The sequence below is a fragment of the Tigriopus californicus genome, chromosome 2 (genome assembly GCF_007210705.1).
Source record: "Tigriopus californicus strain San Diego chromosome 2, Tcal_SD_v2.1, whole genome shotgun sequence".
Taxonomy (NCBI): domain Eukaryota; kingdom Metazoa; phylum Arthropoda; class Copepoda; order Harpacticoida; family Harpacticidae; genus Tigriopus; species Tigriopus californicus.
Genome location: NC_081441.1, coordinates 5,866,964 through 5,890,723, shown reverse-complemented (window position 1 = coordinate 5,890,723; position 23,760 = coordinate 5,866,964). Strand labels below are relative to the sequence as shown.

At 39.4% G+C, this 23,760-nt stretch overlaps 1 protein-coding gene across 1 annotated transcript; it reads left to right on the top strand.

Moving 5' to 3' along the window:
• On the top strand, window positions 1-23,397 carry LOC131890465 (glycine receptor subunit alpha-2-like). The gene is made up of 7 exons (XM_059239814.1): window positions 1-640; window positions 10,791-11,301; window positions 13,271-13,464; window positions 15,890-16,078; window positions 16,430-16,580; window positions 18,510-18,685; window positions 23,063-23,397. The coding sequence occupies exons 2-7, from the start codon at window positions 10,794-10,796 to the stop codon at window positions 23,333-23,335; spliced, it is 1,491 nt and encodes a 496-aa protein (XP_059095797.1). The 5' UTR covers window positions 1-640; window positions 10,791-10,793; the 3' UTR covers window positions 23,336-23,397.
• The last annotated feature ends 363 nt before the right edge of the window (window positions 23,398-23,760 follow it).

Below are 23,760 nucleotides of genomic sequence, written 5' to 3'. Positions count from 1 at the left end.
TGTCTCGTTCCCATTGTATGCAGTATCTCGTTCGTAAGTTTCAGTCAGCGCTCTTCAACCTTTCATCGGATATGAGGCCACGTCCCCATTCGTCAGGATTGCTGAAGTCTCCGAAGACGCCAAGAGGCCTCTTCTCATTCTGATGTACGTAGTGTGTATCGACTAACGATTGTCCGTCGGTCGGTTGATAGATTGGTTGGGCGCTGGCTGAGCTTTGGTTCTACACGTCCGAAGGGCCCTCAGGTTTGGGTAAGAAAGAACGTGAGACCGAGGCCCCGCGAGGAAGACGGAAACCGAACAAACTGCAAGTGGACAAGCGAAAAGCCAATCAAACCGGGAAGCGCAAATCAAAGACACCGTCGGTGCTCTGAAGGTCGAGGGATAGTCGCCCATGGGTTTGGGGGCCATTGATGAGTACACACCTTGTTGTTATAGAAGAAGTTCACTCACAATGAAAGCCATGGCCTTGTCAGGTCAACTCATGGCATATCGAAAGACGCTCACCTCTGATCAGTGCCAGTTTTGGTAACCGAATGAAATCGTGCACCTCGAAAACCAGCCTACGGGAAAAATTCAAAGGAAGGACAGTTTCTGGATCTTCAAGCGATGAACACAGACTGATCAGTGTGAAAGTAGAGCGGTAAGAATTTTCCTTCCTTGGTTTAAAATTAGTGCCAATTCTTGTGCACTCTCACCTTTTAGAACTTTTGATTTAAATTGGTTGTCGCGTGAAAAAGCTCCTCGAGTGGAACTTCACTTTTCATTCATTCATTTGCTGCTTAGAGGTTGTATATTGTCTTAAACTACACAAAGAAAACTTATAATAATCAACAATCTTTGAGTACATTTATCACAAAAAGGATGACCGAGGAGTGAATGATTTTTTAGCAAATCACCAGGACAGTTCTGAATTAGCGATCCAAATTTCTAACCTTATTTTCTTACTACAAACGCAGCAAAAGGCTGATTTTGGAATGAGCAAAATGGTTTAGGCTTTGGTCAAAATGCTTAATTTTTCAATCAGCAGTGTTCTTTAATTGTCAGCAAAACCTCAATAGTCCTCAAAAAAAGGGATTTCTTTCAAAGTGAAGAATACTGATTTAGGGGAAAGAGGCATTCCTCTAATGAAAATTTCACTGTAGTTGCTGAATAAATACACATATTTACATAGAAGTTTGTCAGGATGCTCACAAACCACTTTACTTCATTTTACATTCGTTAAAAACGTTTTTGCACAGTGAGTTTAGATCAAAATTTTGTTTAGTATTGGGACAATTCTGCTGAATAATGACTACAGCGACTATAACATCTCCGATTTTTCATAATCTTATTGTCTGGGCCAATCATTTACGNGGGGGCCTAAAATGTGTTCGATTTAATGGGCAAGTGACAGAAAATCTGGTCCTGAGGTCCATGGTGCCTTGGTTGTGTTTCTCGATCAAGCACTACCTACTTACTGAAGCCAGTAGAGGGTGTGAAGAAAGCTTTAACCATCACCTGCATGCATTTAATGGGCCTTGCTCTATTCGATGTCAAGCAACAGAAAGCCTGCGATCCGTGGCTTTTATGGACAATGTACCTCTGTCCCAATTCCTTGAATGCGGATGATCACATGCCAAAGAATGCCCAAGAAAGTTCATTCGTGAGGTTACCAATGAAGCCTTGAATGGGGCTGTTGGGGGAGCGAGCAGTCCCAAATAAACCAAAGCCATATACCGTACTAACGGTCCACACGAGTCTTCTATGAATTCATCGTTATGGATACTTAGAAACTGGGAAGGCATTTTTTGGGGGAGGAATTATTTATTCATGCACTCGTATTCATGTGTAATGAGGGACTTTCGCAAGTACTTCGCGCCATTGAACCTGATTGAGCCTGAGATGAAACTATAAATTATTCATGAATTGAGTATTGATGTATAGACGCATGCTTTGGACCTTGGAACGCCTTGGGATGAATTTGTCTTTGTCCCTCACTGTCCTGGTTGATGGAGTTCAGTTTGACCCCACGAATGAGATGAACCTCTCACGTGTCAATCAAATTTCACCATAGATTCTCTGGATCTCGACTTGATTGACGCCAAAATGATGATGGAATCAAGAAGACAGCCTGCGTGTCTGGTAGGAAGGCGTTTCGGTGTGAAGAGAAAAAATATCCGATCCATGTACTAATGAGAAAGGTGGTTGTTAATGGGTTGAAAGATTGCATTGAGAATGCCATCCCAGTCACTACTGCCCCATCAGCATCAGCAGCAGGCAAATCCCATCCCTCCATGTACCCATCTAACCCCAAACCATAGCAACCGTCAAAGTCAATGCTTTGGCCTAACTTGGTTGTTGTCGATGAGAGCTCCGATCGTATGAAGGGATATCCGTATATGTTGCTTAGGGTGGGATCCACTAAGCTTGAAGCTGCTCTGGATAATTTCAGGACTCTGATGATACACAATTGTCTTTGAAGATGTATCATTCAGAACATAGGGAGGACGCAGAGGAAAGAGATACCTCGTCAGAAAGTTCACCTGCTTGTTAACTTCCACCAAGCTCTCAGCTCTACCACCAAATCGAGGAGCCTTTTCAATATGTGGTGTTTGCTTTCTATCTGTTTGTCTTATACAATCAGTTAGAGATTGGACGCAAACATTACTAACTTTAAGCGCTTAAGTGGAACTTTGATTGTTAAGAATTTGCATACATACGAAGTGTTTCCGAAACCCTTACTCTAAGATCTAGAACTAAGCAAGTGAGAGGATCGATTCTAAATAATTCTTTGAGAGCGAAATGTGTTGGATTGATCTGACTTTTATTTGACGATGTTCCCACCACAACGAGTACAACGAGAAAGTATCCAAGGCCTAAAATGAGGCCAAGAACGAGTCTCAAAGGACAGATATCATGACATAAATCTAAATCCCCCCATTCGTCATGGCAAGTGAAGTCTAATTTCTAATGGACATGTTCGGATCTTGTTGATGTCTTAACTGGTTTTTTTACTGCAAGTGTACGGACGTTTAGGAAACCTTTTCAAAGTTGTTTGTTTGTGAACTTATTCTTGTTGCTTTTAAGTTTTCTATTGGTACAATTGATTTTTGGAAATATTAGAAAGGGTTATTGGTGTTATATTACGACTTGTATTTTAGTTTTTTGACCTCGAATTTCCGCGATTGGTTATTCGTCAAAGATTTTCGCATCCCTCAACCTTATAAGCAATCGGAAAGCTTCTGTGGCTTCCCAAATTTCTTCATAATGACTGTCTAGATTTGGTTTCCGACCTTCTAGGCCTTGCACCTCTGGTGGTCATTTCTATTACTTTGTTCGGCAGCTGTATTCTTGGAGGTTCATTGTCATTAAGATCATAAAGCAAGCGCCAGTCACATTTTTTCCGCCCAAACTTAGGACAAAAAGATACTTAGACACAACGTTAACCTCAGAAGCCAATCAACGGAGCAAAACTATAGTCAGGGTGCAATCGTGCAGGCATTAAATTCATTGTCTTGAAGTTGTGCTGTTTTGTGTTGAAATTAAGCCAGGCAAGGAATATGAATATAACCTCTGTTTTTTTTTGTTTACGCTTTCCCAATTACAACCAAGCTGTGGGCGACAAAATTGATTCGATCCTCTTTCTCTGCATAAAAAGAACCAACTAAATGAGATTGGCCCCTTTTAAAAGGCCAAAGTGTAATCTCTTGACAAAAAAATGTTTGTTGTTTTGTTTTATACGAAACTGAAGGTGATCTGATTTACTGTAGTAGATGAAATTACTCCTCAGTACTAGTTGTGACGGGATAATAATCGTGGCACTCCATTTAATATGATTTCTTTTGGCGGCTAGGATAAGATGCAGACCAAGAGAACAGCCTTCAGTACATACAATTACCCCATTCATGAATTGGACCATAACCATCTGAGTGGAACGATCATCAATCAGTGGGCGAATTCCTCAGCGAGACACGCCAACATGCTCGAAAATAGGCAAGATCTTGAGGTGCGACAAGAAAAGGCCCAGATGAGGAGATCATTTGGGAAACACAGAGTTGTTCCACAAAACTCTATAACTCTTCCTTGCTTCCAATCATAGACTTTTTTTTTGGTTTATCATGTCTAATGTTTTGATATCAAAAATTATGTTCCATCGCTTTGACGTTTTGGCAAATGGCAAAGGGCTAATGCTGATCAGGGTTGGAATTTGGAAACGTTTGGATTTTATTTAAGTTAAAACCATAAATCTATCAATGATGAGAAGAAGGCGCCTAAACGTCAAACAAAAATATATTCCAAGCCATATATTTTGCAATACTAAGCAACTTCTTTACATCTTTCCTGTACGTATATTCGGAATTGTTTGCGTGTAGCCTTTAAAGAAGAAAACAATGAAGACCATATGGCTAATTCGGGAAAACCCTAGAATGGGATCCTTTTGGTCCTAGAAAGAGCAGCAGTGCCAAGAAACATCCCAAGAGTAATTCCTTGAGATTCTACAAGCTGCAATTGTTTGTAAGTTATATTATAATCTGCACTTTCATGACAAATGAGTAGACGTAGACAAAAAATGTTGGTATGTCACAAGAGCAAACCACAAATCTTTTGGCACAAAAAAGGCAATAAAAGAGTAAAAGAACAATATTTGCCCCAAACTTTTTTATATGTTTTTCGTGCTGTGAAATCTTGGAACAATCGTAAGAGTGCTCAGTGCTTACCTAATTGTGTGTAAAATCCTAAAAAATCCTTTCTTATTGGGGAATGGTGGGGCCAGAGGGCTGAACCTCACCCGGCCAGCCAAGCTGGCCATCACTATGGCCGGGGCAAAATGTGCAAAATAGCAAAGCCTTTCAGACACAAAAAGATTACTTTTCCTCTTTTCCAAGCAGTAGATCTGCACCGTTATTAGTCTCTACATTTATCTGGTTAGTTAGTTAGCCTGGGGGAGGTAAGGAAAACACTTATGGTGCGGTTATAGGGCTGCTTAATTATCTTAGTACCCTACATAGCTTGCCTCTTTGGACTTGAAATTGGATCTGATCATTTTTGTTTTCACTTGTTTCTCAACCACAAGAAGTGTACTTTTGGCCCTCAGAACTTCATAATTGACGTCTATTATTCAAAATTGGGCTTTTCATATCTTCATTGTGTGGGCAGCCTTTGATTTCAAACTTTTAAACCAATTCTAATTCCAAGGAAGTTTTGATTTCAACGCAAAGAACAACCAATAAATGCGTACTTGTTATATGATAAACTCATCCATAATTCCAATTGGAAGATATTGGTTCCTTCTAACTTTTCAACAGAAGGCTTCATTTCAATGATTTTCAAGGACCAGGTTCTACAAGACGCCCTTTATGCTCGCAACCCCTTCTAGGGGCATCCTTGTTTTTGCTGGGATTAAATCTCGAGAGTCGATAGGCATTCAAACCCGCGGCACAAGGGAACAAGGACGTTGGCTTGTTGGCGCTTCCTCTTGGGTCGCTTGGCTACACCAGCTCCTTTTTTGATATCAAGAGGAGCGTCTGGCCACCCTGAAGATAATTGGAGAAAGTTTACTCAGGGTGATCAAATTTAGGGTAGAATCTCCAGATCAAGAATGTTTGCAAAAATCTAGAAATCGACTCCTTCAACTAGCATTTGCCTCTTGATGTCAGCATAAACTTTGGGAAGTCAGTGGTGTACTTTTCAGGACAGTAGAAGTACTAAAAACCAAGATACAACACGCAATATTAGACAGTTGTTTTCCCAAGATTTCAAAAAGTTTTTTGTATAAAATGGAAAATTCTGAAGTAGGAAAATTAAGTTCACTGTAAAACAGTAAATTGCTATGCTACATCAACCATTCCTTTCATGAATGAATAAGTCGGAACTCTGATCTAATCCCTTGACAAAGAACTATGAAGCCTTAAAAGTATAAATGACCTCTCAAAATCTGATGATGACGTCATCTTCTTGTCCTACTTGACCTAATTGATTCTTTTTTGCCTAATCTACAGTATAAATTCAGGGTTTGATCAACAATTTTAAGGCTGTTGGTTTAAAGAATTGGGAGAAAATCGTAATTTCTTGAAATGTTTAGTATTGATTCACATCAATGATCATATACAAGAACAAAAACATTGCCTCCAATAAATGAATTTTCTAGAACTCTCTTAATGGTATTATAAGAATAATTCATTCCATTATTGTGTTCAGAAAAGTTCAAACCGTACTTTGTCATCCCAACAACAGCGGCCTTTTCATAAGAACCTATTTTCTGATGCTCTTTACCTTCTAAGCCACATTTTTTCCCATATGACTAAAAGCGGCCTTTGAAACCCTATCAGCTCTGCCTCCGATCACTGCCGGTGCAAGAAAATGGGGAGATCAAAGGAGCGTGAATGCAAGATTGCCTTCGAAGACAATGTTAACATTGCCATCATTAAATGTTGGTAGTGTAAGCTCATGGCTTTGTGGTCATTATCAATACGATTTATTTCTATTGTTACTACTTTTGGTATGGGGCAGGATTGCGAGTTTCGTGTTAATTGGAGAAAGAATTGGAGTTAAATATGAAACACATGTACAACGCTTATCACATATCTAATCAATGGCTCAATACTTGAGCCACATGGAACACGTAAAATCATTTTATGGCATTTGCAAAAACCCGGTTCAAAGTGCAAAAACTGGCGTGGTATAACGCCCTGCCAAAAGGTAACCGAGAAAGACGCATACTTGGTCTTAAAAGCTACTGGGAAATATGGAAATGATTATCGTTTAACGATGCTAGTTTGTCATGAACCTTGAGTGTGGATGACTGTTCAGCCCAAAAGTTCATTGATGATGTTTGGAATTGCAAGCTCATCTCAATCTTAAGAACAATACCAAGCCAGATGAAGAGTCGCTTAATCAGCTGACCAGCCACTAAACCGCCCACCAACCAACCAAACTGCCTCCCCTCCCTTCACGTCCCTTTAGCCTTCAAAGAGCTCAACCGAAAAACTTGCTTAGATAAACAACTCTGTGACCTTTACTTTATTTCTTGAGATCTGTTAATGCTTGGGCACAATATATTTGCAAAAGAGGGCTTTTCTTCATTGTCCGCTTGCCAATCAGCAATGGTGGGCCGATCGCACGGATAATTTTCAATTGTTTTACGAGTATATTGCCGTCGTGGTTCTGAAGTTGAGCATTCACTAGATGCTCACATGCTATAAGTAAAGTTTTGTGCTCATGAAAGGGACAACGAGAAATGCCGAAATATACTGAATTTCTCGAAGTTAATCAAAGTAAGTTTCTATTTATACTTGGACTTCTTAAACTAAAAGACCATTTTATTTGTTTGTATTGCTCTTCTAATGTCTGTTTGAAGCTTGGGGAATCCTCGGATGCGAAAAGTGTAGTTATGAAGACCAAAATAAAGCACTTTCAGGGATACGTTCATTCTTGAAAGGTTCTCAACGAAACCATTTTCATTAGAAGAGCCATGTAACTCATTAGTGGAGAAAATGCTCAAAGGTTCCAAAAGGACGGAAACTAATACATAAAATGTCCAGAGATGTGAATTACTCAAAGCAGACCCCAAATTTCGACAAAAGAGGCTCAAGAAAGACAGCCTGCTTCATTTGGGCGCAAGAAATATGTTTGAAAATAAGAAGTTACAATTGCAATTAAAATTTAGTTGTTTGAATGGGCCAAGAACCTTATAGTGAGGCATATGGTGGCACTTTTAGACAGTATCATTGCTATACTCGACATTTCTTTGTTACAACCGTCATTCATCAAAATACTTGGAAAATTAATAGTGGAATAAAAAAGTTATATCACAAGGTATAGATCAAGCAAAATGTTATAATTGGCATTGTACGAATACTATACTTGTCAAAGTTAGAAGTATTTGTGCACTTTGTGTCACATCTGTAAACATTACACTCTACCCTTCCGTTTTTACAATTTGAACACAAATATCCCAATGAAGACAATTGACAATTACCTAAACAAAAAGTATTCAAGAAAAAAGAAATTGCACATTTTTTGTATAATGTTTTAACGGTATCTTTTATCTTAAAGTTCACTTTTGATTAGTGTTATTAGTGCATAACTGTTAAGGGGAAAAATAGTATCCAAAAAGTATTTTCATTATTTATGGTATCACTAATACTAGTTTTGACAACATTTTTTTCTTTTTGAAAAAACATCATGCCCTTATGTAGAAAATACATTTATAATATATCTAGCTCTCTTTTATGACATATCATTCTGCTCCCTACTAATGTCCATAAAAAATGTCTAAATTAAAAAAAAACGTTTTCAAGATCAAAGTGATCGAACTTTTGTTACAATAATCATAACGCGTGACTTTCGTCCCCAAACTTGATCTTGTTGGAGAGTGAACTTGCTTCCAAGTGAAAGTTTCGCTTTCACATTAGCATTTGGTCATGTCATAAACATTGACGAACTATCAAAAACAGATCATCGAGCACCAAAGATATCTATTTTGTATGATTGTTTGCTAGACCTTCTCACACTGGAATTTTCCGATTTTCTGCCAGATTCCACCATTATGATGGTGCCTTAAGGCCCAACCTCCAATAGCGATAGCTAGTGCCTGGAAAACATCTGACGCCATAAGAGTGAAGGCCATGTGTGGATAGCATTCTTAAACAATCACACAACTGATTCATGACGTAAATATGGAGGATGGGAAGTAATTTAAAACTTCCGCCAAAACCCACAGCTGACATGACTACGAGACCAGAAGTGGAGACGAAATTAAACTTGCTTAGCTTTTGGCGTACAGCAAACAGGACGCGACAAAAGACATGGAACAGCCAGTTATGCACTTAATTCGAATACCATTCTAAATATAGGCCAAGGATGTCGGAATTCATGGAGGCATTGACTCCAATACCAGCCAAGCCTACTTACTTAATAGCTTACTTTTAAACTTTATGTCCAAGGGTTTGGAACTTACGTAGATGTACAAAACGATAAAATGATTTTCGAACCACAGAAAATAATGCACAATCTTAGCACAATCATTAAAGGTCGGAAAAATAACTTGTTTTGTCGTTTAGGATAAATTCCAGATGGTTGTCAAAACCGGTTTTCATTTCAATAACGACTCATCGTCTTAACTTGTGTTCGGACAACTACTTACATTTAAATCATTAGATTTGTTGCTCGACGTTAAAAGAAAGTTATTTTTCCGACCTTTAACAATCATTGCTACGGTGTACAAACCCTCATAACCAGTTTTGTTTTTCTTCCGGATTACTTGTCCTCGTACAAAAACGATTCTAAATTTCAGTTGATTGTTGCTCTCGAAGTGTAACACGGAAAGGGCATAGGTCAAAAAGGTGCAAGAGAGATGAATATTTCTTGCGAAAAGTAGATTCAAGTAGGTGTCCCGTTTCTTTAAAACTTCCTGTAGGTTTATCATTCTTTGTTCGTTTAACAATACTATGTTGGTCATAACTAGAGACCGGTGAAATATTTTTTTACCGTTCAGAGTACATTCCAAACTCATAAGACTAGTAAACCATGTGTCATATTTTTGAACTAACTCAATAATTTATTTGGCTTCTTTCTTCTGATTCTTGTCGGCAAGTTCCTGCCCTCATAAGTAAGCTGTACCAACCAGCAGGCATTGGGACTATGAATAACTTCTTTCTTTGGAGATGGGTCCCCCTCTCTCTCTCTGTTTTTTTCCTTTACTTCTAATAAATCGGATGTTTCTAGGAAACCTCATCACTGACACATGGGTAATTGAATTAAGACTAGTATTGGATAAAGCTCTTGTCTTGTATGGCTCCACAAGGAAAAATACAAAAGAACCAACAACGGGCAGGACATAAGACAGTCAGTCCTTTAATAAGACATGCTTTCTTTGACTGATCTTCAATCCAAAGTGATGCGATCTTCTGTGCACTTTGTATGTCAGACTGAAAAGGAATTACGAAGGTTCTTTTGACCTTCCATCCATTTGAAATGTGTTGGGGTTCCTGGAACCGCTTCGACCTTTACATTCAAGAATTTGTGGCATTCCAGCCAGACTCAGAAAGCACGGCATTAACCAGGATAACAAAGTTGTGAAACTATTTACTTGACGAGAGAGAAAAAGCCTTGAAGTTGACGTTCCCTCGAAAAATATATGTGCATTACAGAGTGATTACACATATCAATCAAATGCTGTTTAATTCATCATATATACTATAACACATTCGATAGGGTTAAGCATAAAGTGCAACATTGTTTTTAGAAAAAGATGAGCTCAACTGTGTGCCCTGATTTCCTGTGCAATGAATGATGCCTTCTACCAAAACCCGCCCTTTGTATGTGGTCAACATGAGTGATCGATCAATGCTTGTAAGTGGATAAATACCACAAGATGATGACGAGATACAATGTCAGAGTGTCACTACTTTTCTTTTCAAAATTTAGTCCAAAATTCGTTGAGTTTTTTCATTCTGAGCAAAGGGAAAAAACCGATGGCTGGATTTCCTTCCAGTTGCAACTGGATAATGGATTACACCATTTGGCAATGACAAATTAGAGGTTTATGCTCTCTGGGAAAGTAGTTTTGACCTTGAGGCCAGGCCATAGGTTTGATTCATTTAAGTTGACAAGACCATCAAAAGCGAGAGTAACCCAAATGCTTAAGGGGTACTTTCCTACCCTCTAAAACATACGTAAATCGACAAGTGGTGAGCTACTGTACATCAGACTGTCATGACAACTCGGCTAAACAATGGAAATAAGCCCTCCCTCCCCCCCCCCACCACCCAGGTCACGCCATATTCCTGACGAGTCTTGTCCTTTTTCAGTAAATGATGAGAGACTTGTGGGCGATTTTGTTGGTCTCTTCCGTGTTTGGGACCGGATCATCGAACGTTCCCCCTGGCAGGTCCCCCAATCTGATCCCCAATCCCGACATTTCCGACCATCCCCATGGACTAAGTCAATCCGAAAACGAATACTTCCACACCTCCAATTCGGCATTTCCAATAAGTGAAAACATCCTTGAGTCGCAATTCTCTCCCGGCCACACGCAAGCCATCGTGGCGAATGAGCCAAGTCCCAAGAAAACCACAAGTTTTCGGCATTTAAAGAAGTCCAGCTTCACCACCTCGCGCCCTTCGTTGGACAATCAAGAAAGCATCCTGCCCACGGACACCGTGCCTTTGTGGTTTTCCCAGCCCCCCGATTGGTTCACTCACGCCACGGCTCAATCCGGCAATCCAATGACGTGCACGTCCGAAAAAGAGGTGTGTCTTCGAGGGAATTACAGCCGCTTCCAACTTCCCAACAAAGGAAAGCAGACCACGGTGTCAATAGGTAGGTGGTTCTGTCGATAAGAACATGAGGCATTTTTTTGCAGTGTTGGATTGAGGTTGGCACTCTCGGAATTCAACGGACCGGAAACCAAGGAAACCTCCAAAACACGAAAATTTCATGAACAGTACAAAGAGTACACTTGGTGTGCTTCACCATGAATAAGCTCCAGGCAGTAGACAGTCAGTCACCTGATCAAATGCCATGCCAACCAAGGAAAAGGTTTGCTTGTATGTACAAGCGAACTTCTTTACCATGAACAACTCATCATATTCGCCGACCCGCTGCTGGTTTTTCCAAGGAAATTATTGCGATCACTTTTTTATTGATACGACAACGTTTAGTTCCTTACGGTTGATTCACCAAGTAGTGATTACTCGTAAATTGGCAAGTGGCTGCATACATGTTACAAAGACCAATCCTTGGCCGTGTATATACCTATATTCATTCCCAACCGTGTTTTTTTCTATTGGACTAAGGCTTGGGCTCAGATTAGCATCAATTACATAATCGGGCAGCAAATCCTAATGGCCGCTTTACTGAGCCTTATGCTAAGTAGAGGAGTCGAACGTTCTCTCTGGCAGCTTTCATAGGCCATTTCATCCCAAAAATGCCAGACCAAAAATATGTACCTCATGTCTTGGTCCACCCAAATCGTATAAACAACCTTCTCATGGATGTGTGAGGGATAACTCCGCACCATTTCCATTTTCAATGAGACCCAGGAGATGTGAAACATGATGTAGTATGCAATTGACCCGAAAACTAATCTCTATCACGACTTGACTGGACCAAGGTTTACCAGTTTGTAAAGGAGGTAATCAGGCATGATGCGTGCTTGTATTCGTTATCCTAATGATCCAATGATTCGTCTCACTACACCAGGGACATGAATTACCTGCCGCCTCCCAAGGGACCGACAACTGTCTCTTGATAATCATCAGACTGTACTATGAATGTTATGATGTACTGTTCGGAAATCAATTTTAGAAATTGGTTATTTATAGCTTTTCCACATAGCTCGGGGCAAGCAGTCAACTGACGGGCTAATAGATCATTGAGTGCACCGCAACGCTCGGCTTGAACTTGTTAATGAGAGTCTCATGAAAACCCACAACACAAAGAATCTTGGCTCAATGAATGGCCAGGCCATCTATCACCATTCACACCGTCTAAACAAGGGAGAAAAAGAGACAAAGAAGAAAGCAGCGAGAATCTTGGCGAAATAAAAAGTTTTGTCGAGTTTTTTGCCATCATTCCAGCATGTAGAAACTTCTCATTCTGATCACCGTTTCCCATTGAAAGCCCCTCCAAATTGAATCAATCAACAACATTTCCCCGAGTTTCATTCCATCAAAGAGAAATACCCTCTTCCCTAGATTTCGCCTTGTTTCGTCAAATTGATCTAAGGTACGGGGAGTGTGTCAAGTGGAACCGGACCGGCTCAAAATTTCAGTTAACCAAGTATGTAGTGCAGTCGATTGTGTTCTTACTAATACGAAAAACGAGGAACCCCGCGGCAAGTTCAAAGCAAAACTATGTGTAGGCTTCAAGCATAATCCCAACAGGGGTCGCATAACATTGAGTGATGTAGCATTAGGGCCGAGAAAAGTTACTTTTCGTAGTCAAAACGAAATTGGAACCACCGGTTTGATTACATCTGACAAAACCAGTCACCCTTGAACAACTGATACTAAAAAAAGATTTTGGATTAGCCCGGCACACATTGAAACAACCGTCGTAAAAACGCCCTTGAAAGAAACGTCAATTGAACAAATGGATACCCAGATCCGTTTCCATTGTAGCCTTTTGGTTTGGGAACACGTCAGAAGATGATAGTGGCGAGAAAGAAATGGTGGGAGAAGCTCCCAAGAATTAGGACCGACAAAATCAGATATTTTCGCATTAGCTTTTTGGTCTTACACGAATTATACCCCAAGGTGTGATTTCCACATCCCACGTGCTCTTTCAGGTTTTGATGGATTTGATGTTCGCAAGATTGATGATATTGAATACACAGTGGAGATATCATGCTATTTTCTTACCAAGTGGCGGGATGACCGTCTCATCCTGCACTCGGATATTTTGCGAACCAAGTATGCCGCAAATCCAAACGAGGAAGTCGAAGAACAATGGTTTCCCATTGATCTTGAATTCGTTTCCAAGGTAAGCATTCTGGAACTTGGATATTCATTTTCACGAGAAGACACTTCGTGAAAAAGGGTACAACAGGCTACAACCATTTACCGAGAACAATCTTAGGAATTTCCAAATACTCGGCTTCATTCGGAGTCCGTTGCATTAAAGTTGATTCTTGAGTCGATATACCTACAGCATGCACAAAAATATTTTACCATCACTTCAACAGTTTGTTGAAGAAGATCATGGATGGAGAAACGGCTCGAAATTCCCAAAAGGGCTGGAAAAGTACAAAACATTTGTGTATTTGTGAGCAGCTCAACGGAAAGTCAAAATTTCGACCGAAAAAGGCACCACAGCATGATTCAGAATGACATACTGCTTCATTTGCAAACAAAAAAAAATTGCATTTGATAACAGTAAACTTATGATCTGAATTGACATACTGAATCGGCCTCAAGCGCCATAATAAGGTTCATCATAGCCCTAATGAACAAAATATATTTGTTCTAGAAATCTTTTTACATTTGTACCTATTGTACGTACATACCTGGTGCAATCAAAACTTCAAGACCTTAAGTTAACATTTTTCCGTACTTGTATCAATTCACGTTAATCTTGGAAAATTTCCAGACAACCTTTTACGTTTCAAAGGCACGGTGTTTGTCTTTTCACGATCAAAACAAATGTTTAAGTGCCCAAATTATCTACTTGCTTTGTACTTTGAACTATCCACGATTATTGGTCTGCATCTATTCGAGGTAGATGGCGCTTTTCAAGGCACTGCAAAGCTCAATGGGCAGTAGGGTGGGCATTTCATTTTGGACACTTTTGTCCACCCCTGTCCAAAAGCGTCCAAAACTAAGGGTGGATAAAAGTGGACGAAAGTGGACAAAAATGCTCAAAAACACGAAACTTTAAAACTACAAATCTGAAGGAAATTCTACTTGAAACCTATCTTTTACTTCAAAAATTAATCATTGATGATTTCAAAAGCAAAACAAGTCTTTAAAACATTTGCCATATACCTCTAACATACACAAAAAAGATATTTGAAAGACAGGTTCTTAACTCTTTTGATCTTACCTTAGACAGCAAACAAGGAGCAAAGTCTCCCTCTAGCAGAATACAGCTGGTGCAAAGCATTCAAAAACTGGAATAGCTAAATATCATATATTTTGGTTATATAGCTTCACATATTCAACATTATAAACCTTTTGGCAACAATATTTTTGCTTCAAATCATCAGTCACTTTGAGGTTCCTCGTAAAAAGAGCTAATAAAAAAATTGAACATTTTACCCAATTACTAAATTTTAATAATGACATATATTTTTTATACTTATGGTTATTCTTCCATCTACGGCATATTTTTTAACTTTTAAAGATGCGTTTGATATCAGAAAATGAGAAGAATCATTTTGTTTTTTAAACGAAACATATATATTAATTTTTAGATGCATGATTAAAGTGTAATCTAAACACTCCTTACAAATATAATAAACTTAATAAATTGGATATTTGACATACAGCTGCTCTTTTTTTTTTAAATTCAGGACTTAATTTTTGTTAAAATTACCCAGCCACTAAATGCCCTGATTGTAGTGTGGCTTTGACTTTTTAACATTCAAAATATATCAATGATATTTGTTTTGACTTTACAAAATGGTTCTGCTTCAAGATAATTAATTGAGATCTCAAAAACACATTTTAATTTATATCTTGGAAAAAAGTTGCTACTTCATATTTATGTATTTAGAGAAAGTTTAGTTTTATCAATTACTGATTCAATTTGCTGGTTAACATCTAGATTAGGTCATGTTATTTTGAAATAACATGATTTAGGGTTTAAAATTTTGTGCTTGTCAACCCCCTTTTGGACAATTGTACTTACTTGTGTTCACTTTTGTCCACTTTTGGACACTCTTGTCCACTTGGTGTCCAAAAGTCAAGATGATTCTCAAAATTTCCCACCCTGATGAGCAGTGAGTGTCATGAACGTACCAGTATCAGTTTGCTTCTCCGCCCTCTGTGAGCGCGGTTCGGGTCCGACAGTTTCCTTAAGGAAGGTCGGAGAGGAAAATCGAACTGGTCACTTCTTGCATACTGAGACACAACACTGGCTATTTTGTAATGTCTCCGCCCTTGGGGAGACTTTGGTTGTTATTTGAATAAAATATCAAGTCTTACATCTTGTACTGTTGCTGGGAATTGCATTGCTTAGTGGGTGTCCTAAAAAGTAAGCTAAAAGAACATCTAAAGATGTCAGTTGTCTCTCCACTCTGGACTGTGTCCCATATATAATTGTATATGTATTGACTTTCCGATCATTATTCGCGAATACAAATGGTTATCAGTAGTGGAGGTTGGTTGCAATAAATGGATGGATATCTTGGTAGTTGTCAAATCGATTGTGTTATCAAGTCCATACTTAAACTCGTCTTTGCTCTTAGATTTGGCTTCCTGATGTGGAAGTTCTGAATTTGAAAAAGTTCCAGTCCCTGGACGTACTCTCGAAGCTTCAAGGTTTGTGGGTAAGCCAACACTCCAATATCCTCTACGTCCTGGCCACACGAATTACTTTCATCTGCGCCATGAGTTTTGATGCCTTCCCTTTGGACACGCAGACCTGCCTCTTACAAGTGAGTCTCAAGGGTTTCCCTATCCTCGTTGCTTGATCGTGTTGGCGTACATACAGACAAGAGGTTAATTGCATGTCATACTCACAAATCAGAAACATACCAGATGCGTCAAAAAACATCTCCTTCAATCTGAAAGATCTATTTCCGATATCAACTTATATCAAACAAAGAAAGTGTGACACTAACACATTCCATGACCAATCAATCAATAGCTGTTTGTTTATCTTTGAAAAGAGAAGAAAACGTCAGGTCAAGATTGAGCAAAAACAAGAGAACATTATTGGCTTACTTTTTAGTTGGAAAACTAAGACCAAAGTCGATCCAAATTCATTCCAAGCATTTCAATTTCAGGTGGGTAGCTTCAACTTTGATAACAGAAAAATGGTTTTTGACAGCTATTTGCTGCCAGTCATGCAAAACCACACCAAGTCCATCTTAGATTACGATGTCGAGATTTCCGAATTGCGATCTGAGGCCACTTTCTTTGTACCTGCGGAGACTGGTAAGTGAATCCGTAGCGACTCACTTGAGTCAATGGTTTTGCCTGCTAGTTTAGTGATATTGCTGAATACGCTTGCAATATATAACTGAATATAAAAAAAATCAACATTGGGGTTAAAATCCTTCCAAACAATACTAGCCGTTCCTTGAAACAAGCCTAGGATAGAAATTGATAAGAATCAATCAAAACAACTCCAGTAGTTTATCTCAGAATGCGATGGAGAATGTGAAAAGTCAACAATGAAGCAAAATAGAAAAGTAAGGCATGGAGTGTGTGGATTGAAAATTGCAGAGGACCAAAAAAGGCCAACTCCAGCAGACCATATTAAGGCTAGACTTTTCAGTTGCAAGCTTGACAGGATTTCGTGCTATCTTGCCCTTGGTGATGTGCTTAAGCAAGAACGCGTCACTGTTTTGTGATCGCCAAACCTTTCCCACCGAGTTATTCTTAAACTTTTGATGCTGATAGTTTTAAGCACAGCTATTCGACATAGCCTCATGACATTCATTTTTGTAACCATTGATGTTGCTTGTTTGCCAGTTGAAATGACTCCCAACATTAAAGGAACTATTATGACTGAAATTTAAGTGTCGGGACTACTACTCAGTTCTACTCTAGCCAGCTTAACCATGACTAAATGTGTAAGACTACTGTATGACATTGCTTCATCAGAATAACGCAATATGATGACTAAGAAAACATGTCAAGTTAGCAATGAAACAGACCTTCTTCACATGCATAATATATAAACAATGTAATGATGACCCAAAAGGATGAGTCTCCACGCTTAAGACTTCCATTTTTCCATGAATGGGTGATAGTTGCTCTTCAAATGGATGGATTGAAACAAAATTGTCAAAATTGATTTGGGATATGATTTTTGAAAACACTCTCAACAGTTTATGTTCTGCACTGGGAACATGCCACAGGGATTTGGTCTGTGACTTTTATACTAGTGTTAAGTGTAAAGCAGGGTTCCTTGAAGTCACTTTAGGTATGTAGAGGCGCATACAGCCTCGCACACAACCATTACCACTATAAAAACCACCAATGCAACTAGATATATCTTTAAGAAAGGACATTATTTTTCAAAGAACTTTCCTTTTGAATAATTTCCCCGATTATTTACCGGCAGCTCTTAATCTAATTCAATCATGGTTAAAAGCGTACTCAAAACAGTTACCATTGGCATGGAGCATTATTCAAAGTGCAGTTTTTCCAATAGTTGAATAAATTTCAGGAGTTTCAAAAGAAATTGGAGCTTGCCTTGTGAAAACCAGAGCCCTTGAGAATTGTTCTGTATTTTTTTCTCTAGAACGTTATCTGGGTGTCTTATCTACTTAACAAAGATCGGCAGACAAGCCGTCCTGCTTTTTCAAGATCATGTTGGGTATGTAAGTGTTCAAAGACCTCAGAAATATGGATCAAAAAACCTCCAGCTAAGGACGAGAATTGTTATTTTCTTATACTATCAGGCAACGTTTTTTTTTCCTATTCGTGAGCAAACCCGTGCGTTCCCAAGACGTATTTCAGACTTCACCTCAATGAAAGTGCTGTCTCAAAGGTGATGCCTTTTCAAAGCTTAATACATAAAGGAGGTGGGGGGAGGGGAAGGGGAGAAGGAAGAGAAGGGCTGGGTACAAATGAATGAGCTGGCCTTTTTCGTGATCGTTGTTCCCTAGAAGAGGGCTTACTCATTCATTTTTTGTAGAAGGATTTCGTGACAACTTTTAAGCAAGTCGTTTGATTAAACTAACATTTATAGCATGTATCCAAAACAATGTGGGACAAATTTCCCTTCCAAACCTGTGCAATACGTTCTCTCAAATTTGAAAAGTTAAAACTCAACCTTAGAGGCGTCCCCATTCAAATTTCAGTGATTCATGAACTGATCTACCACAAACTCACCAATTATGTGATATCTTACAGGTAACTACAGTGTGACCGGCTTCGAGATGACTTTAACCCGCCGCATGTCTCACTACATGATCACTTACTATCTGCCCAGTTCTCTCTTCGTGGTGGTTAGTTGGACATCGTTCCTGATTCCCAGTGAAGACATCCAGGGTCGCATGGCTTTACTCGTTACATTATTCCTCGTCCTGGTAAGTTTCCTGGAACCGACGATAGTAATGGACATGGTCATTATTATACCTTTGCATCTGATGATCCTCGCCGACGAAAGGGAGAGAGTCAGAGAAATGGAAGGAGGGCCGAGAGGGCAATATGTCGTCAGACCAAGCTCGCCTGGAAGATGGAGGATGGAACAATTCCATTGGAACTGATTTATTTGGAACGACTTGAACAGGGTCACCGGCTCTCGTCGTTGAATGGTCTCCCTGGAGAGATAAGAAAGCGTTGGAAAATTGAGATTGAAAATGGGAACTAAACGTGATGGCAGGCGGAGTAGAAGGAGAAAGAGAAAGAGAAGGAGGAGGTGGAAGAGGTAGGAGGTAGGATTCCAATGTTAGGATTCAAGTTCTTGATGAATACGCATAGATGTTTGAGCAGTGGACCGGTTGCCCGCTCTCAAATTCCATCGGGTAGATTATTAGATTGTAAGAAAGAGGGCTTTTGATTTTCCATGGGGGCTTCTTGATCTTGAATAGCTTTTCTTCGCCATTCTTGCCGGTTTTGTTCCTAAATTGGACGGTACTGATTTGCTTTTCTATTGCCTTTATATCCTTGTAGGCACCTTATTTGCTTGCGTGATTACACTGCGGACATTTTCACAAAGAGAAAAGGGAATTGCTATTAGGTTAAGGAGATTTGGCCTTTGATGTAATTGGAAATTGAACAGCCATTGTTTCGAAGAAATTGCTCGACAGTTGCGAACATGGTAAGAATCACAGAGTAAGAACTACAGTAGAGTACGCGCGGGACATTGGCCATGCCTAAGAGGCCACGCCTTAATGAATTTAGACGTAGAAGCTAAACGACACCTGCACATACTAGACAAAGTTCAACTTTCAGCATCATTGCAAGAAGTTTTGCTCGAAGTCAAGTGTAATCAGAAATTTCAAGCTTACACAACCTGACCTAACAGTATTTTCGAAAGTTATTTTCTGTAGTGGGTAAATTTGCCGTCGGCTCTGGCGGTAACTAAAAGTCAGTCAATTTGTACTTATTGAAAAGAATAATCTCTGACTGAACCTGAAAGTATCCTTGAATAAATCAGCAAGTGAGGTAACGAATGCTCATTCGGCCAAACTGACAATCGAAGCTTCGATATTGGAAATGCCATCGAAATCGGAAGCCACCAAGCATGAAAAAGGCTCTTGGAATATACATTTCTTGTGTTGTGTTTGCTCTGTCAATGTCTCTCCCGTAGTTGTAGTTCTTCCACTTCACTCCTTGCCTATACTTTCCTAATCGCAAATGCTCAATAACACGTTCAAGTGGTCAATTAGATTATGCATGGATCTAAAGTAAGCAAATTAACACATGACATTGGTAGGTGTTTCACTCCAGAGATGTGCTTGAAAAGACCAATAGGTTGTCAGTAACCGTTGAAGATATAAAATCAAAATAGTAGCTGTTTCTGAGACGTCATTCCTTGTTCCGAAGTCTCAGACAAATGCATTTGAAATTGACCGAGCAATTCAATCAAATAGTGGAAAAGTCTCGAAAATTCCTGCCTTTCTCAATATTGCACAAAGTTGTTTTTTAATTGATTTTGACTTCAACTTGGACCTTTTCTTCCGATGCATAAAATAGTTCTTTGGTTGATGAAGGCTTCTAGCATTCAATCAAAATTACTCATCAGTCATTTACCCAAAAATATTGATGATGCAGAAAATTTTGCCAATACCAATTAGACTGTCACATTGGCTGGGATGTCCTTTATTTTAATAGTATTTGGCTAAGATCATGGTTCTGGATCAGAGGTGACGCGTTTCGACATCCTCTCAGTTCGTATTTGGCTTCCGACCTCAAGCACATAAAGGTCGTCGGTTTTAAGGGTACAGGCGCCTCCTCGGGTTTCACCGGCCTTTCTTGGCCTTGATTTGCGCTCTATTTCTCCTGTCAAACTTACGCTTTTGGGAGTCCCCCTCCTCTTCCTTGGTGTCTCCGTTACTTCCAAGTGCCAACCAAGGCTAACTTGCCTGCCGATAATGTTGTTGTTATGAAGATCTGCTCCACCTCAAAATAAAAAGCCTCCCAAGCCCAATTAGGAGAAACTGTGTAGCGCAACATCTTCATTAAGATAGATGATCAAGGCGCCGTTTTTACTTTGAAATATGTGAAAGTAGATTGGATACTGGTATTTTTAATGAATATGCCAAAATAGGTTTAATTCATCAACTCGAGACTCGTTTGAGGTAGAATTGAGGTATTTTAGACTGATGCAGGGTTTACAAGTGCAGAAAAGCAAATCGGTTTAATGATAAAGCGTCAAGTGTTGTTTTCTATCAAGCTTCGAATTATATACGAGCCTGCCACCTCGTGGGAAATATGTTCAAAATAACAGATTATGCTTTATAGTAAAAGGCCAGCTCTAGTACTGCATTTGACTGGCTATCATACTTTACTTGAGCTTCAAAATGGTTTGGAAATAGTTACACTTTGCAGATGTCTATCCGTACGATCCGTACATCAAATTTCAACTTGAAGCCACTTCACAAAGAGTTCTCATATGGAAGTTTGGACGAAATTAAAATGCAGACTTTATGATTTAAGATTTGACACCCTGGCCTGTAATTAATGGAAAAGAGAATGTGGGTCTGCGATCTACTTGCACCCGGTCAATTGCGACAGCCAGCCAGCCAGCGAGGCAGAACTTGCTTTGGGCCCATCTAGCCAGACAGGTGAAATCTCTTCAACATGGCAAGAAGAATGTTTGCGGGGGTGGGTGGCACTGTCCTTTAGAAACACTGTACTGGTGTGATCAATCTGCCCGTGACGCCAGTTTTCAAACCAGTACTGCCAAGTTTCATCCCAGTTCGATTTTTCAGGTTGGTTGAGGGAAGTCGCATTTTCTGACCCCAAAAACCAATCTGAGATCAATGTTGGCAGTACTGGCATGAAGGTTTGCAGAGTAGAGAGATAGGGAGATTGATCACCACATTACTAGTTCGACTTATTTGATCAAAACTGAAGTGACCGTTCAGCTTTAACTCATATTTGATACCAAGGGATTCCAAGCTCGAGCGCAACTATGACTTTATTAGAGTTTTAATGGTTATTTACGAGCATTTCAGTCAAGTCACGTTAAGGATGTTGAAGGCAGCTGAAAAAACCACTTCCGACTGCCTTCCCAAGACTAAACTGACTCAGATCGCGGGAGACAACGTGGTGCCCGTGCTGCCTCTCTGTCTCAGCCTGACCGATCCATCAAGCAGCCTGATTGTGCTAGGTATTGTGGCTAGATCCCCTTGCTAGATCCAGAGCTTTGGTGCTGAGTGACCAATTAAGACAAGTACAAAACGGCATGGATGAAGGCTCAAGTACAATGGACTTTTTGGCTTTTTATGGCTTTTTCAAGCCACATTTGCAAACCAAAAGAACAAAAGAATTGAAGATTGAATTAATGGTTATCTAATGAGCTGCCCCCAAATGAGTCCATCAAGGAGGGGTGGCTAGCCAAAGGGGCGGAAAAGTCGAAGAAAATCATTGAGAGTCGTACTAAAGTACGGAGTTTATGTGCTGAGCCCTATCTGCTGTTTTGCGCTCTTGACCCGCTAGATGGCGATTTCGAAAGTCAATAGGGGCTCGTCAGCTTCGAAAATTCATCATTTTCAATTAATTCATTTTTAATTTTGCTTTAGGCCATTTCTTTAGCGAAGTCATGTTAGGTGAAACATTCTTTTTGTATTAATCTTAGCCACTCAATTTTGTTTGATAAATTATCATTAAATGAAAGAAGCGATAATCTTTTGAAATCTAGCATGGGGGCAATTTGATGTTTTTCGCGTTCGGGCAATCATCAAGTTTACAGTACATAGGGGATTTGCCGACATTAGTTGAAAAATTATGTACTGGTCTGAACGTTTTTTTCCTTCTATCTCAGAGTATGATGCAAAAAGGATTCTACTTGTGATTCATTGTGAAAACATGTCGCATTGTATTAACATTTTTGGACAAAATTATTGACTTGAACATCTGAAACTTTGACCTTGAAAATGACGATTTCCGTTCAGTTTGAATTTCCCGCCTCTATTGCCTTTTCAATTTGACAGGTATTGCTTACTCCTTTGGCTTTGATTACGCACTTTCAACCAATGACAGACCTTGTTTACATTTTACTTACATTTTGTGACGTAACAGCGCTGAATCCTAATATGTAGTAATTTCACCAACTCCATAAGCTTTGTGCCAAAATTCAGTACGTTTCATGGCTGAACTCGTAAAGTCCTTATGTGAAATATTTACCAAAGCCATATGAAAGGGATTGAGAGGTGACGAAAATAGAATTTAAGAAAAAGCAATTTCTGAGTTTTCAAATATTGGGTTAATCGATTAAATACATCAATTATTTTCAGGTCAACATTTTCAACACCACCACAACCAATTCTCCTAAAGCCGATGGCCTCAATGCAATGCAATCGTGGGTGATATGTTGCATTTTTTTTGTCTTTGGAGCATTATTCGAGTATGCCATTATCCTCCTTCAAATGAAGGTGAAGACATTTCGAAAACTCGTCATTCCACTTCAGAAGGACGAAACTTGTAAATTAGACATGGCAGTGCTGATAGCATTTCCCATTGTATTTTTAATATTCAATGTCGCATATTGGGCTGCATTTCATTTTTGAAATGATTTCAAAAGTTGTATCCAAGTCTGAACATAACAAAGAATAAAGAAAACGGTAACATGTCTGTAAGAAAACAATTGATATATATTACGTTTACCGAGATTTTTATACTACTTTTGTTCAAAGATTCTCTAGTTTCTGTCCACTCTACAAGGTAGGCAAGCATAAATGTCCGGTCCTTTGAGTTGAATCGCCCAGTAAAACCAACCAGAGAAGAATCACGGATCTAGTGTCATCTGATTGGGTGAGGAAAGGTGATCATTTTTGCTTTTGTTTTTATGTCTGAACAGCCATTGAAAAGGCAGCGAGTCCCTGAATTACTACATGCCCAAGTTCCCAAAAAAGACATTGCTAAAACTGTTGGAGTTGATGTCAGAACCGCCAGACGTTTTCAACATGCCAAAAATGGTGGGAAATCCACAGAA